General features: G+C 38.7%; 1 protein-coding gene across 1 annotated transcript; it reads right to left on the reverse strand.

Moving 5' to 3' along the window:
• Positions 1 to 2,348: 2,348 nt before the first annotated feature.
• Positions 2,349 to 16,745, reverse strand: PDK4 (pyruvate dehydrogenase kinase 4). Its single transcript, XM_047694730.1, has 11 exons — positions 16,368 to 16,745; positions 14,867 to 15,008; positions 13,216 to 13,287; positions 12,282 to 12,466; positions 12,036 to 12,122; positions 11,502 to 11,579; positions 9,700 to 9,776; positions 7,341 to 7,439; positions 6,807 to 6,917; positions 6,393 to 6,506; positions 2,349 to 4,590 (listed from the first exon to the last, which is right to left on the reverse strand). The coding sequence occupies exons 1-11, from the start codon at positions 16,495 to 16,497 to the stop codon at positions 4,447 to 4,449; spliced, it is 1,239 nt and encodes a 412-aa protein (XP_047550686.1). The 5' UTR covers positions 16,498 to 16,745; the 3' UTR covers positions 2,349 to 4,446.
• Between the last annotated feature and the right edge of the window lie 332 nt (positions 16,746 to 17,077).

The following is a 17,077-nucleotide window of genomic DNA, read 5'->3' on the forward strand; positions in this document are numbered from 1 at the left end:
CAGTTGCAATTTAACTTGCAACTTGGGAGACGTATTCCAGAGGTTCTGCAATGTTGTAAAACTTCTTGAATACCATTTAAAGCATAAAATTGTATAAAATTTGATGTACATTTTTTTAAAGATTTTATTTATTTATTTGATAGACAGAGACCATAAGTAGTCGGGAGCAGGCTTCCCAATGAGCAGAGAGCCTGATGCAGGGCTTGATCCCAGGACCCCCAGACCATGACCCGAGCTGAAGGCAGAGGCTTTAACTCACTGAGCCACCCAGGTGTCCCTGTACATTGTTTTTAACACCGAGTTCCAATCTCCCCTTAAATGCAGAGAGGCTGTCCTTATAGGCAGTAGTTGATTTATGTGTTTATTCATCTCTTTGTCCAGTGAATGTTTATGGACTGCCCAAGTAACTGTGATGTAAGATAAAAAGTGAAAAATCAAAAAGAGAGATATGGGCAAAACATTATTGGAAATAAAAACCTGACTGCTTTCAGTGTTCATGGCAGGGGGTTTAGGGATTTCTTGGCCAAGATCCTGCGAAATTATGAAAGTCCCTCAATTCTTTCCCCAGGCCAGATCAAAGTGATCGGCAAAGTTCACGTACATTTGATGTGTTGGTACACAGCTAAGCGTTAGTGCACTACTTGGAAGCAGAGCCGAGAGTGAAGGAATTATCAAGGTCAATGCCCAAGCTATTAGCTCTCAAAGATCTCTCTGCATATGTCATTGTAGTTAAGATCAAATGTTTTTGCCATTTCTAGTCAAATTTGAAATTTGGGAGAAATGGTATAAAGATGGTTTGATGAAAATTTAGCCAATTTTGTTTTACTCAAAAATTAGTATTCTTTGGGGCGCCTGGGTGGCTCAGTGGGTTAAGCCTCTGCCTTTGGCTCAGGTCATGATCTCAGGGTTCTGGGATCGAGCCCCGCATCAGGCTCTCTGCTCAGCAGGGAGCCTGCTTCCTTCCTCTCTCTCTCTGCCTGCCTCTCTGCCTACTTATGATCTCTGTCAAATAAATAAATTCTAAAAAAAAAAAATTAGTATCCTTTGACTTGAGTCAAAAAGATGTGTGTGTATGTGTGTGTGTGTGTATGTGTGCGCGCGCACGCATATATGGGAAATTGTGGGATTTAAAATCTTGCAGTTTTTATGGAAATGTGGATGGAGGTTCTGAGCCTGTGTAGTGCATGAGCTGTCTACCTTCCAAGCAGCTTGATCCAAGGACACTGCACAGCTAAATTCTGTGTGTGTGTGTGTACGTGTTTGCGTGTGCCTGTGTGATGTGCTTTCTTTAGTCACATGGTGCCACACTTCTCTGACAGAAGAAATGAAGGCAGTCAAGCAGAGTGTCATGATTTACTGTATCTTTACGTTCTTTAGGTTTAATGCCTTAGCTTAATGGCATTTCTGATTCGAATATGCTTACTCTGACAAAATTTAGAATTTAGTTATGACGAATCCATTCCACTAATTTTCTTTTCTCTTTCTTTCCTTCCTTTCTCTCTCTCTCTCTTTTGTTCTTTCTTTCTTCTCTCCTCCTCCCTCTTTTTCTTTTTTATTTACAGAACTTTGCCAATAAGGGCATTATGAAGGTTGACAAAGGATGCTATCTAAAGATAAAGTAGGATTAAATTAGTGAAGAAAGACAACGTAAAGATTAATTTAGTAATTTCTATCTTTTTCCAGATATTTTCTATCTTATTCAGATATTTAATCCAGAAGTTGTTTGGGAACCTAAATTATCTAGGTAATTATTTTGGTACTTTACTGTATTTATTATGTAAATACAGTCACCAAGTGGAATTTTAAGTTTACCAAAAAAAAAAAAAAAACATGCAGAATATGTACATGGCAAAAATGATTATTGAATATATTCAATATATTCATGTAATAAACACACTGTGTACTATGTGCAACTGGGGCATACACAAGAAAGCAAAAGACAATCAGAAATTTGTGGACTTCTATAAAGTACTTACCTTTTAGTTTAAAAATCAAAATTTTAAGTTGCTTTCAATACTTTTTTTTTAAAGATTTTATTTTTATTTATTTGTCAGAGAGAGAGAGAGAGCGAGCACAGGCAGACAGAGTGGCAGAGGGAGAAGCAGGCTCCCCACAGAACGAGGAGCCCGATGTGGGACTCGATCCCAGGACGCTGGGATCATGACCTGAGCCGAAGGCAGCGGCTTAACCCACTGAGCCACCCAGGCGTCCCTGCTTTCAATACTTTTAAAAGGCTATCCCCAATATAGAGATGAATTAGATTTGAGTGCAAAGTGAAGAAAATCTTTACCTCAAATGTTTCTTAGTATTTTGCCATCTATTTGAGAAACAAATTTCAAAAGAGGATGTTTACTGTTATAATAAAAATATTTATTATAAAAATGATTATATCTTTCTGTACATAGAGACAAAAACACAGTTTATACATCAATAACTTAAGTGGGCCTGAACATTCAGTATCCGTCTGCTAGAATCCTAAAGCTCTTCCGCAGATTTCACAAATACCAATACAATTTCTCTCTTAAAGAATTCTATTTACAGTTTATGTTATTGTGATATGAACATTTCTTCTCTAGTATTTTAAAGATAATTCACAGTGTTGGGGTTAATTCCTTAATCAACTGCTTTAAATCTGTGGTAAATACAAGTATATACGTGCAAAATGTTTAAGCTCAGTAAAAAGTCAAATGACCTATTGCAAGAAGTTTTGTGTAATCAATAAATGCATGAGCCAGAGTTCCACCATCAAGAAAAGTCACTCTCTAGGACTTCTCGTGATAAAGTCTGACATAAGCAACAAATCATTTGAGGCCTCTATGGCCACGACCAGAAGCACCACAATTCTAGGTCACAACAAAATTAAACACAAATGTTAAATTCAACATATATAAAGAGTACTGATTCTTTTGCAATGCAGAAAATTCTAGTTTTTTTCTATATCCTGGTTGACACATCAGTTGGACACAGATGAGCTTATTTAATCTTATGAAAGCCTATTATGTTGCAAAAGTGAGAGACCCATTTAAAAAAGCCATTCTGTTTTGGGAAACATCAATTCATCCTCTTGCCAGTAACTTATCTATGAAAATATAGACAATTTCTTGAAATACTTCGCAGGGGAAAAAGCAAGATGCCTGCCCTCTGTTTCCTTCCTTCCCTGCTTCCTTCCTTCCTTCCCTCCCTCCTTCCTTCCTTCCTTCCTCCCGTCCTTCATTCTGTGAGAATTATGTGCTAGACAGGCCTGTCCACCTGCCTATTATACTTGAAGTCCCCAAAAGTTCCATATGCATTACAACTTCCATTTATCAGTCCTCAGTCTCAATGATCCAAATGAAAGCCTCCTGGCATGAAAACCTCTTACTCTCAGGCTATTTGTTAAAACTGTCCCAAGAAGTATTTAAATTCTAATGTTCTTGAGCCATTTGATAATTAGGAATTGTTTATATAGATATGTTAATGCAGGAGTGTAAAGAATATAATTACACATATCAAAAATATACCTCTTTAAGCCTAGAAAGGGGATGCCATCATTAGATTACCACCATTGCAGGGGAGAGAACAGACCCTCCTACTGAGTTAGGTCCTGAATGCATGATTTCTTTCCCTAACATTGGTTTTTCCAACCCACCGTCTCATTTATAAACAAAGCAAGGCGAGAGATAATTTTGTTATCACTTTGGCAATTCTTCTCCCCCTCCAACCACCAACATCCTGAATTCAGTGCCTATTTTAAAACTCACCCAAGACTAGGCAGGCACCTGGCAATAAGTGTTCACTTATGACATGAAGTGTGAACAGGAGAGCAGCCTAATGAAGACACAGTATTTATCAGAAGAGGCTTTCTTCTGAGTTTCTACACTGGCCGGATGCCTTGGCTACAACTTTGAATAAAATGTTTCGACTCATTCTTCGTCAATCAAATAACATACAAAGTAAATGTTATTTAGTCACCAGCTTTTCCTCCCCAGAGAACATAGAAACACAGGAAATGTACCGTTATATACATTTCTAATTATGTAGTGTAAACTAAGCCCCAACCCTTTGATGGCAGGGAAATATTGGCATAGTGACTTCTGATATGCAATAAATACCAATATCTTATGCCATCAACAGCAGCCCTAAAATAGCAGTCTACTGCAAGTGCCAGCTTCTATCTCCTCTTCACTCGCATTCCCATCCTTGTTGACAAAGACAGGGCAAACTGAGGCCTTTCTTGCTTCAGGATTTGATATAAGCTCGTACATCGGGCCAGGTTGAAAGAATAACGCCTACATTACACTATCCTGGGTCTGACAAACAGGCTTCGTTCCTCTTTGCACCACTGTTCTGATCAGCAGGTTTTTGTGCTTTTGTTTCTGAGGAAATAAGAGCTCACACGCAAGCATTCAGGAAGCAGCACTGGCGCAGACCCACTTTGATCCCGTAAAGTGTCCCAAGCGACTCTCTTCACAGAGCCACTTTCTCCTTTGCCAAGTTCTTTGGTTCCTTGCTTGGGATACACCAGTCGTCAGCCTCGATGCTCATCTGATAGTGTTTGAAGGCTGATTTGTTAAAGACTGGGAGTTTTTCTACAGATTCTGAAGATAAAGCCTAAAAGAAGAAGGGGAAGAAAAGTCAACTCAAAGAAATTATTCGTGGCATAATTTGTACCTGAAGTGATTATTCAAAATAAATCCAGAGGTAAGTACTCAAACATTCAAATACATTCCTTTAGTTGATTCAGTTAGTAAGAGCACACCATAGCCCATAGTATGCTGGGCAGGGTATAAAAGAAAACGAAAAAAGTAAATATTATTTCCATCCTCTAGGTGCCAAAATAATATATACACAGTTATAAATTGGGGAACAGAATTCGTCTCCAATATTTACACCTGTCCCTTGTTCAGATATTGCTGATGTGATAGAACTGAATAGCAAAGCTATTATTTCTTTACAAAAACTTTTGTATTTGTGATAAAGAGTCCTAATCTGATACTATTAATTTATTAAAATCTGATACTATAACTCTATCATCTCTTAATCTTTCCCAGTACTTTGAAGACTTCTGCTCATTTAAGAAATGAATACAGTAACTACTTCAGACAGTCAAAGGCCTCTCAGCACATAATTCCCTTGCACAAAATGGGAACCCACAAGCTTAATGTTTTAGTTACTAATATCTGTAAATAAATTTTCAGTCAAAACTGCTGGAAAACAATGAACAAATCAGGACAGTGACCTTAACAAATACAATGAGGCTTTATCAGAAATAGAAAAAAACAAGTGCCAAGTTTTAAAGTTTAATCAGGAAATGCCAGACATCCCAGTGACAGCTCGTGAGCGGTTAGCTTTTCTTCCCTGGATTTCTAATAAGGTCAACTTAAGGTCTTGAGTATCTTGGTATCAGCTGTTTTCTGGGCTGGAACATTATTAGCATATATTTCCCATGAGTTTAAGTAAAACAAAGGCACAGCTATTCTCACAGATGCCAAAAGGCGTTGGTTTAAGAAATTCACATGAGGATGTCCTCACTGGGAGACTAATATGCTTCTTGAGAAAAAATTTTGCTTCACTTAAAGCAGGTAGCCTGGTCCCACTTCTAACTGGTAAATTACCGTATTAAATATTAATGAGTAAATCTACACATACCAAACAGAAAATAAAATGACATGTGGTTGTTATTTGCATTAACTCAGTTTGAGGTATTCACACCATGGAGCATGGAACTCAGGACCTTAAGAGCAACATTGCTTTCAGAAATATTGTTTCGGGGCACTGGGGTGGCTTAGTCGGTGGGGCGTTTGACTCTTTTTTTTTTTTTTTTTAAAGATTTTATTTATTTACTCATGAGAGACAGAGAGAAAGAGAGAGAGAGGCAGGCAGAGGGAGGGAAGCCTGATGAGGGACTCGATCTCAGGACCCCGAGATCATAACCTGAGCCAAAGGCAAATCTTTATTTTTTATTATTATTATTATTTTAAAGATTTTATTTATTTATTTGACAGACAGAGATCACAAGTAGGCAGAGAGACAGAGGGAAGCAGGCTCTCTGCCGAGCAAAGAGCCTGATATGGGGCTCGATCCCAGAACTCTGGGAGTCATGACCTGAGCCAAAGGCAGCGGTTTTAACCCACTGAGCCACCCAGGATCCCCTATTATTTTTTTTTCAAAGGCAGATGTTTAATCATCTGAGCCACCTGGCGAAGGCGTCCGGCTCTTGATTTCAGCTCAGGTCCTGATCTCGGGCTCATAAGACGGAGTCCCGGGCTTCCCCCTCATTGAGGAGCCCACTTGAGCTCTTCCTCTCCTTCTCCTTCTGCCCCTTCGCCCTCTTTCCCTCTCTCAAACAAACAAACAAATGAAATCTTTACAAAAATAGAAATATGATTGTTTCTACTGAATTGAAAGGATACCTTTAAGTAGATGATGGCGTCGGTTCCATATCCCGACATAGAGTAGAGATTCAGATCTCCTTGAAAGTACTTGGCATAGAGACGAGAAATTGGCAAGCCATAACCAAAACCAGCCTAGAGGGAAAAGATCAATTATTGGCAAAGAAGTGGACATGCTCGTGGAAATGCAAAACATAGGCAAGTGTTATTAGCCTCCTTGCAACTGATGTTCTAGAGCCAAGGTAAGTGATTTCTGCTTCCAGAGACCTCCGGTAAATTGGTTCACCTTCTTCAGCTTGATTTCTCCTGCTTTCTCCTATCCCCCACGCCCAATTTAACTAAATTGACTAACTTGCCTAAATACTTCCTTGTAATCCTTGCTCTGGATTTAGGACTAGGTGGCTGGGATGAATGTAGCCGTGTAACTGGTCTTACCAGAGGAGCATTGCGGGAATTATCCATCACGGGGGTCGGTGCGGTAGAGTACGTGTAACTAAAGAGACGGTCAATGATCCTCAGGGGAACGCCACCTCCTCTGTCCGAAATCTTAAACAAACAAACCAAAGCTATGCGTGAAAAACAAGGTGATTTGTCCATCTAAAAAGGTATTTCCTTTATTTGAAAGTCATTATGGCCTATGTACACCATAGACTTTGATCTGCTGCTCAAAGCAGATCACTTTACTATTACTGACACTTTTACGTTCTCTCAAGAAAAGAACAGCCCCACTCCAGGGGCACCTGGGTGGCTCAGTGGGTTAAAGCCTCTGCCTTCGGCTCGGGTCATGATCTTCGAGCCCGGCATCAGGCTCTCTGCTCAGCAGGGAGCCTGCTTCTTCCCCTAACCCTCCCCCCAGGCCTACTTACGATCCTTTTTTAAAGATTTTATTTACTTATTATGTGTCAATAAATAAATAAAATTAAAAAAAAAAAAAAAGAGAGACTCCAACGAACAACAAAAAATGGTTACCTTGATTGTCAGATCTTCTTTTCCCAAGACAACAATCACTTCAATTGGTGTAAGGGAAGGCCAGTTTTCCTGGTGTTCTACGGTTGCCCTCATTGCATTCTAAAGAAATCAAAACCATAAGGAATTCAATGGCAGAAGAATGAGAAACAATAAATAACTGTTTTTTATGTTTAAAATAAAAGCGGCACAGAGGGTAATTCAAAGTTCCTATTTTTTTTTTAAGTTAGTAGTAAAACAGCTCTGTAAATAGCCATTTATGAATGTGTCATGCAGGATGTATAATGAAAAATATTCATTTACCATGTAATATAGCTCCTGGGAGTAATGTCTAATGGAAAAACAATTCTGCTAGCTGTCAAGTTCTTATTTGTAAGCTTAATTTAAATGTAGAAATTGGTTTTTATAGTCCATTTCCTGGCTCTCTCTTTTCTGTCTTTCCTTTACATTTTACATCCAAGCACCAAAGACTATTACATAACAAATGAACAGTGAATCATTGAACCAATTTATTGGCTTTTATAAAACTTGCTGGGAAAGGTTGTTACTATTTAAAAGGATAGTAAATAATTCTAAATTAAATTTCAATTTGCATTTGATTATCATCTTAACTTTTACCAACGATGGCAAAACAACTCTAAGAGCTGGACCATTCAATTTCAAAATGAATGAAATCAAGGCAAAAAGTATCTTGTGTCCTTTAACAGAGAAGAAACTCAAGTTTGCAGACAACTGGATAGGTCTCATACAGATTAAGTTTTGGTTTACGTCACCCATTTTCCTCTCTAACCTCCTTGTGGTACATTATCTGTTTTCTGGTTTCTATATAATACTGAGTTCTTTTTTGTAATTTTAAAAATTTTTTAAAAAAGATTTTATTTATTCATATGACAGACAGGGATCACAAGTAGGCAGAGAGGCAGGCCCAGAGAGAGGGGGAAGCAGGCTCCCCGCCGAGCAGAGAGCCGGATGGAATGTGGGACTTGATCCCAGGACCCTGGGATCATGACCTGAGCCGAAGGCAGAGACCTTAACCCACTGAGCCACCCAGGTGCCCCTCTATATAATACTAAGTTCTAATCATTAGCTGAAGTAAAAGAAAACAGATCAGAATGTCTGTAGTACAATCAATACCTCATTACACTAACATTAGAATAAAGTAAGAAACAATAAGTTCTGAGAAAAGCTGTATCAGAATTAGAGGCAAATTTCACTTTTTTTAAGGCTTTCCTCCTCAAGGAGTCCAGGAGATTCATGGAAAGCATCATAAAGCTTAGGGTGTTTTTTCCTTTTTTTTGGTGTAAATATAGTTTTAGCTTTGTCTTAGAACCCAGGACAGGATTTGATTCTTGGTACCTGGCTACCTCAGACCAGTAACATTCACATCCTTGGTGAGCTTGTTAGAAATGCAAATTCTCAGATGTACAGAATCAGAATCTCTGGACCAGTGTCTAAAAATCTATGTTTAAAGAAGCCCTCCAGGGACGTCTGGGGGCTCAGTTGTTAAGCGTCTGCCTTCAGCTCAGATCATGATCTCAGAGTCCTGGGATCGAGCCCCACATGGGGCTCCCTGCTGGGCGGGAAGCCTGCTTCTCCCTCTCCCACTCCCCCTGCTTGTGTTCCCTCTCTCACTGTCTCTCTGTCAAATAACAAATAAAATCTTCAAAAAAAAAAAAAAAAAGAAAGAAAGAAAGGAAGGAAGAAAGAAGCCCTCCAGGTGATTCCAATGCATACTGAAGTTTGAGAAGCACTGTCCTATAGTCTTACGACGGAAAGTGTGGAATGTGAACCAGCAGCATCACCCGTCAGCTTATTACAAATTCTAAACCCCAGGCCCCAGTCTAGTGCCACTGAATCAGAATTTCAACGAAACCCCAGATGGTTCATAGGCACATTAAAGTTGATCATGGAGGGAACTGACTGCCTTCTGAGTATATTTTAGACTCACGTTGGAGCCCTGCCACCTGCAGTAACTCTGGACCTGAACATCTGGATTTGGAGCTGGACCATCCTGCAGGGGTGGACGTAACAAGGCCCCATTCACTGCAGCATTCACTCCCCGACCTTCCTTAACAATTGCATGTATGACTAGCGCTTTGTTGGACACTTGAAAAAATAATAAGAACAGGGAGCTCAAAGACATGGTGAGTCCTATCATGTGTTCTCCAGTACGTGTGGAGGCTCTGCTGAACTGTGGGGGCCCTTTCCAACATTAACTGCGGCTCCTTTCTGTTAGGAGCCCTGAAGCACGTTTGGGAGAAGATAGTGAGGCTCCCACTCAGTGGGAAACAATAAAGGAAATAAAAATGTAACCAGTGAATTAAAAACAAAACAAGATTGCAATTATTTGGAAGTGTCATACCTTGAATAGTTCAAAGAGCATATGATGAAGGTGAGAAGGTACATAAACAATGTGAATTGGTTGGCCTGGAGATTTTCCTAGAAAAAAATTTAAACTCATTTAGAACTGGTGAACAAGTATTTCAGGAAGACAAACTTCTGTATCTATTTGATTAATAGAGACTCCTTACTCCCAAGATTAGAATACACCCCATCTTCCTGTACTACCCTAGAACCTTCTAGGATCTACCCTAGAACTTCCCTCTTAAACAGTAAACACAGCTGGCTTATTTTCAAAATGCTATCACGGCTGCTGCCTTGTGCTCTATGATTAATTTCTGCATTTCTCTACAAATGTATGAGGTCAGATGAAGTGCATGACAAGCGTGCTCTAAATTAGGTTACATGAATTATTTGTTTCTGCTTTCAAAACTTTCATACTGTGCTATTTCAGAGTTAAAATCACCATTTTAAGAAAGAAAAAAATTCATGTAGCCACAGTATAATACTGAAATTAATGTTAACTAAAATTTTCGTATTTTATGGGAAAACAACACATTTGATTATTCTTGATTTATATTACCCAAACATTAAATCTTACAGGCTAAATATGCTTACATTTTACTGAGAGGCAAAAGAAAACAGAGAAACAAAAACCTCTTAATACTGTTTGAGAAGAAAAATCAAAGTATTATTCTTTGGTGTCCCAGGCCTTGGCCAAGTTTGAATCAGAAAACAGAAGGCCTGGCACAATTCCCTCTTTATTTTATCAAACAGTTCAAGCAGTTTGTCTACACGTATTATGCAACAATGCTGTTAATGCTTAGAGATATTTTTCAACCTTTATCTGTATTCCTATTTTTAATTTAGCAATCAATTACATGTACATATAACCCAATCCATGAGTTAGAGTTAGGGTACTTTTAATGTGAGCAACTTAATTTTAACTGTCCTGCTCTGAGAAGCACTACGGGATACAATAAAAACAGTGCCCTGCATTCGTTATATTACCACTTCCATGTGGGAAGACCCTATCTTTTCAGGTACCCTAGAGCTGAAGCCACTGAGTTATGCTTCCAAAAGAGTGGTGTATACTTACAGTGCACTTAATTTTTTTTGTAATTTAAAAACATTTTTAAAAGAACTTTTAACATGAGATCTACCTTCTTAACTACCTAAATATACAATATAGTATTGTTAATTGTAGGCATAATGTTGTACAGTGGATTTCTAGAACTTATTCATCTTGCATAACTGAAATTTTATACTCATTAAATAGCAACTCCCCTTTACCTCAGCCCCCAGCTTCTGGCAACCACCATTCTACTTTCTGCCTCTCTGGATTTAACTATTTTCCATACTTCAGGTAAGTGGGATCACACAGTATTTGTCCATGACTGGCTTATCTCTTACAGTACAATTTAAAGTATTTTTGTTTCTAGGTCTTATGAGTAACTTCTCCAGGAGGATATTTCCACTACCAAGTGGTTCCTCCTATTTCTGGCCTCCCTGACTCCCATATTTTGCAATAAGCTTTCTTTCTTTGATCTAAGATACGGAAACTAGGTTGCTACTTTAAATCTTAAATTATTTGTTCAAACCATTCCGTTTTATGAATCATCATTAACAACTGAATATACTCAATTGGAACTTTCCAACTGAGATGAAGAGAACTTTGGCTTCAAAAGAGAAGTGTACAAATTCTAGAGAAGGTCAAGAAGGGAGAAAAGGAACACAGAAGTTGCTTTGTATTTACAAGAAGTAATCATACTGGGAGAACAGTGACTTTCCCATAGATTAAAATATGGTTAATTTGTAGCTTACCATTTACTTGTGTGAGCTTTAATTCTGGAGATGTTAAATAATATTGGTCACAAAGCATCTTTGAACACTCAAAGGCATCTGAAATAGAAGGTTTTTTTCATAATGATGAAATGAATTTATGCCAAGTAAAATTTTCACATGATCTTCAATGTGTGTACTACCCTTAGTCTAGAATATTCATTGAGAGTACAGGTTTCTATATATGAAAAAAAACCTCTTTAATACTTTATTGAAGAAAAAATGAAGATAGTGTTGAAGTTATAGCTGTGGCAATAGGAATACGCACAATTCAGATACTGGATATGATATATAAGAATATGGCACATTAACCAGTAATGTTTGGATTTTTATAATTTTATTAATGAGTTTTAAACCCCTGGCTCTCAAAAGCAAAGGACCTCCATGACAATATTTATAAAAATATAAATGGATCACTCCGAATATAAAGTTATTCACAAACTCACTTCAACCAGAGATATGTCAATCGCATAGCGTATATTTTCAATAAGGGAAATGCAGAAATCTAGAGATTACCTTGGACCACAGCTGCCACATCGCAGTTTGGATCAATGCTTCCAATGTGAGTTGGGTTTCCTGTCTGTGAGTCACTAAATATAAGAACTGTTGAAAAACAAGAACAAAAGATGGTGTTATAAAAATCAGGATAATCATGATTATTGAAAAAGAACGTGAGCCCCTGAATAATGAAACATCTGGTTGGGGTATGGCTTATATTCCACACCCTTCTCAGTAGGTCACGACCACAAGGAGCTAACTTACTATGCTGGTTCATCAGCATCCGGGTAGAAATACGGTTCATGTAAAATCGATCCAAGAAATACTGAAGATTTTGATTGGTGACTGGGTCAACTGTACAGCCATCTTTATATTCTATGATTCCTTGTGCCATGGTCGGAACTACATTGTGGTGTCTATTTCGAACTTTGATGAGAGCATCTACAAAACTAAGCCAAAACACATTTACAGTTACTGAAAATTCAAGTAAGTTTCCTTCACTTACATCCCTTAGACTACCCCAAAGAAGGCTAAAACTTTTTTAAGTACCCATCTAAAGAAATCAAATAATAAAATGTAAGGTTCTCACTTACAGATTTGACTACAATAGAAAAGATAGTATCACAAACAGATTTTTTTTTCCTTCTAGCTTAATGTAAAAATACCAGCTTTCTAACTGGTGAATTCATTCTGGGAATTCATTAAGCCTTTTCTTTAAAAAATAATAATTAAAAGATAATTAATATTACAGAGAATTCTAGAGTGCCACTGTGGAAAAAACCCTCAAGATTTCTTCTCAGATTTATAAAAAGATTCTTCTTTCCTATTCTTATAGCCAGAAACGATCAGTTACTCTGAAAGATAATGTTCAATCTCCAGTAACAATGACATATATTAATATTATGTAATAGTAAATCCACCTGTGAATCTAATCATCTGACTGAATTTATAGTAAAAATAGGTTTCCTCAAAAATAAAAAGTTCCCTGCACTTGCTCAGACTCAGCATCATTTTCAATGCCATCATTCCTCTTCACTTTTAAAAAACCAGCAAGTCAAAACTTGTCATTTGTAAGGGAGAGGCTATTTATTATTCAGAGTGTAGCCCCTTTAATTTATGTCCAAAAAAAAAAAAATCTTAGAAGTATGTCTGAAAATAGTCAAAGTTTTGGACACATATTCAAATGCATAGAACTTACTCTGATAATGCTTTCTGGTCCTCTGGGCTTTTCTCGTGGAATTCCACCAAATCCATCAGGCTCTGGATATACCTGTAAAGGGACAGTCGTGCTTTAAGTTTTAAAGTTGAATAGTCAGATACAAGTAGCTAAATCATTTAAAAATGATTGCAAAAGAGAAAGTATTATGCTTAAAATTAAAACTTTTCTTCAAGACATCTGGAAAACACTGTATCTTAATAAAAAAACAACAACAACAACAACAAAAAACGAAGCTACGACTTTAACACTCAACTTTCTAACTTAAAATTGATATTTCTTCAATCATTCCAGATCAGTAGTCAGTTTCTTGTTTTATCTGGCAAGTGTTTTCTTTTTTTATAGCATTTAGAAAAAAACTTTTTAAGGAAGGCTTCATATTTTTCCTGCTATATTCACTCATAGGTGAGTAGAAGTCATGAAAGCATCAGTAAATACTATGGATGTTGTGTTTCAGATAGTAATTGTTTAATAATCTATGTTTATATATTTATTTATAATATATAATACTTATATTTATATAAGTATAATACTTATTTATATTTATAGTATATATTTATATTAAATAATTATAAATATAATGTTTATTTTATATTTATAGTATATAATATAGATATATATTTATTAATATATTATAAATATACTTATATAATATACACAATCATATAATATACATTTATAATATTTATAATATATATAGATTTCTTAAATCAGTAAAGCTGTGTAGTCAGTGAATTAGGGTGAGGCTCTGGTATATATCCGCCTCAGTGCATATCCCGGTTCCATTCTCTGAAAATTTGTTCTGTTGGGTGATCTACCCTCTCCAAGCCTCAAAATCCTTATCTGTAAAATGCGATGATAATAACTGACAATTATTAAGTGGTGACTGTGTGCCAGGTACTGTTTTAAGTACTTTTTTTTTATGGATTAGCCCATTTAATTTCACTCACATAAACTTTTGAAGCATATACTTTATTTTCCTCAGTAACAGATGGGGGAATTGAGGCATAAAGAATTTAAGATACTTGCCATGAATTCTACAACCAGTTACAGGTAGAGACAGGATTTGAACCCAAAGCCTGCTGTTAATTAGTTTGTAAGTAACAAAGATTAGATCCTCTAAATAGCCATCCTTCTGTTTATTTCTAGGATTGGATTCTGTGTGCAATATCAAACTCTATCTTTTATTATTCAAAATATAGTTATATTGTGAAAAGTATGTACTTTTTCAGGGCAAAATGTCTGTTCATAGCTTTATAACTGTCCTTATGACAACTCACACTAAATTACAAAAACAGGGGCGCCTGGGTGGCTCAGTGGGTTAAAGCCGCTGCCTTTGGCTCAGGTCATGACTCCCAGAGTTCTGGGATCGAGCCCCATATCAGGCTCTTTGCTCGACAGGGAGCCTGCTTCCCTCTGTCTCTCTGCCTGCTTGCGATCTCTGTCTGTCAAATAAATAAATAAAATCTTAAAAATAAATAAATAAATAAATTACAAAAACATCTTGACATTCTTCAAAATACTTAGTTTCAGGCCACTCGTTTTCCAATTATGATGCTAATATATTATAAGAATTCGTATACAAATAATTGTCTTAAAAATAGAGACTGTTTCGGAATGGTTCACCACTTACCAGCTTTTAACTAACTGCACTGAAGAGGTATTGACTAATCGATCAGGGAGGATATCAATTTCCTTCAGGATATTGGCTAGCCTCACAGGTAATTCTTGCCTCAAAAATGCAAAAGAAGTTCTTTCACACGCATTTTCTGAACCTGTAATAAATAACCTTTACTTAGTTTTGGGGAAAAAGTAGCTCTAAATGATACATTTGAATAGCATTAACTCTCCAATATTGAACCCACACACAAATCATAAAATTAGTTTCACCTGCCGTTGGATTACTGTTTAAAGTAAGAAGTATCTCCTTTTTCATGGTCTTTTTCTTTACTTTCTTTAAAAAAAAAAAAAAAAGACCAATATGAGGATTATTGCTTTCTTTTTTTGGAAGAGGATTCACTTCCATGAAGTCAGAATATCCCATAGCTCAATCAACAGCACAATGTCAACCCCACAACATCGTACAGAGAGTTCTAGATATGAAATTGGAGTAGAGGAATAAAAGGGTGGGTAGGAGTCATGATGTTTCCACATTAGTGGTAAATAATACCACATTTAAATCCTTGAAATAGGGGCGCCTGGGTGGCTCAGTGGTTAAGCCGCTGCCTTCGGCTCAGGTCATGATCTCAGGGTCCTGGGATCGAGCCCCGCATCGGGCTCTCTGCTCTGCGGGGAGCCTGCTTCCTCCCCTCTCTCTGCCTGCCTCTCTGCCTGCTTGTGATCTCTCTCTCTCTCTGTCAAATAAATAAATAAAATCTTTAAAAAAAAAATATTAAATCCTTGAAATATTCCTTATAAGATCACAGCAGAGTGGCGCCTGGGTGGCTCAGTGGGTTAAGCCTCTGCCTTTGGCTCAGGTCATGATCTCAGGGTCCTGGGATGGATGGGGTTCTCTGCTCAGCAGGGAGCCTGCTTCCTATCTCTCTCTCTCGGTCTAGCTCTTTGCCTACTTGTGATCTCTCTGTGTGTCAAATAAATAAAATCTTTAAAAAAATCACTGCAGAAAGTTTGTAAACATTTTTGGCAGTAATGCAAATATATGGAAAACCATAATGGTAAAGAGACAAAGAAATCTGTTAGCAATGCAGAGAGATGTATATACCCCGTAAACAGGTGGCAGGTGGCTAAAGGAGAAAATCTGAGTTAATTTGAGGCCACTTTATAACATTAAGAATCCCCCCCCAAAGTATTATGCTGTGAAGGAGGGGGATAAAGTTTTTTAAATCACTGCGAAATACTGACGCAAAGCAAAAAGTATCTTGACTGGAAGCTGTGGACAGAAAGATGAGCTCAAACCATCCAGCATCAGCGGGTCAGCAAGTGGCCCTGACCTTGTAGGCACAAACTGTCAGAAATAAGGCAGATCTAGGAAAGGGCAAGGTGCACTGCCGTCGAGGCTCCAAGGTTCAGCAGGATAATAGACTCCAGTTATTTTAAGCAATGAGCTCCGGGGCTGAAAGTTAAGGAAGCTTCCCAACCCCAGCGCCCCCACCCGGCCCTACTTCCCAGCTCACCAAAGTCCAGGAGCTGCTTTATGGACAGCGGGGACGGGCTGTAGCGTGAAAAATGCTCCACCTCGCGGGGCACCAGGCCTGCGCTGCTCAGCGAGCCGGCGCTGCGCATCACGAAGCGGGCCGCCTTCATCTTGATGCCCACCCGGCCTGGCTAGCGCAAGGGCTGGCTTGGGGGACGAAGGCCGAGGAAAACAGAACCTGGGACCGAGCTGGGGCGGTGCGCGTCTGGGCAGGGAGGGCAGGTGGGCTGGCTCGTCGTGCACCCTGCCTGGGCTGAGATCCTGGGGTGCTTCCGAGGAGAGGAGGCCGGCAGTGAGTGTGAGGAGCAGCGAGTGTCTGGAGACTCAAGTTCCCGTCTGGCCACCCCCGGCCGCCTCCCGGTTTTATTTGTTTCCCGGCACGCTACCCTCCAGCTCCAAAGGGGAGGAGTCACTGGGACTTGGAGACGCGTCCGGAGCTGGGGCCGCGCCAATCAGCTCAGATAAAGAACTTTGGGCCCCGCCCCCCGGGCGCGGGGTCCTGTCGCGGGAGAGACCTGGCACGAGTGCCCGGGACTGTGAGGAGTAAGGGGAAAGGTGGAAGGTGAAGCGGGCATCTGGAGGTATGTAGGCTTAAGATCAGCCGCTTGGACAGGAGTCCCGGACCGCGTGGGCTGCGGGCCCGCCCAGACTCGTCCTTGTTTACAAGCGAGAAGCTGTCTCAATGTCACG

This window comes from Lutra lutra, chromosome 11 (assembly GCF_902655055.1).
Source record: "Lutra lutra chromosome 11, mLutLut1.2, whole genome shotgun sequence".
Taxonomy (NCBI): domain Eukaryota; kingdom Metazoa; phylum Chordata; class Mammalia; order Carnivora; family Mustelidae; genus Lutra; species Lutra lutra.

Bases quoted from the DNA above. Each gene is read 5' to 3' on its own strand.
- PDK4 (XM_047694730.1), bottom strand. From the start codon at position 16,497: ATGAAGGCGGCCCGCTTCGTGATGCGCAGCGCCGGCTCGCTGAGCAGC. The intron at 13,288-14,866 runs GTAAGTGGTGAA...GTCCCTTTACAG, and splicing joins GTGCAGTTAGTTAAAAGCTG to GTATATCCAGAGCCTGATGG. The intron at 12,467-13,215 runs GTAAGTTCTATG...GTTTTGGCTTAG, and splicing joins GACCAGAAAGCATTATCAGA to TTTTGTAGATGCTCTCATCA.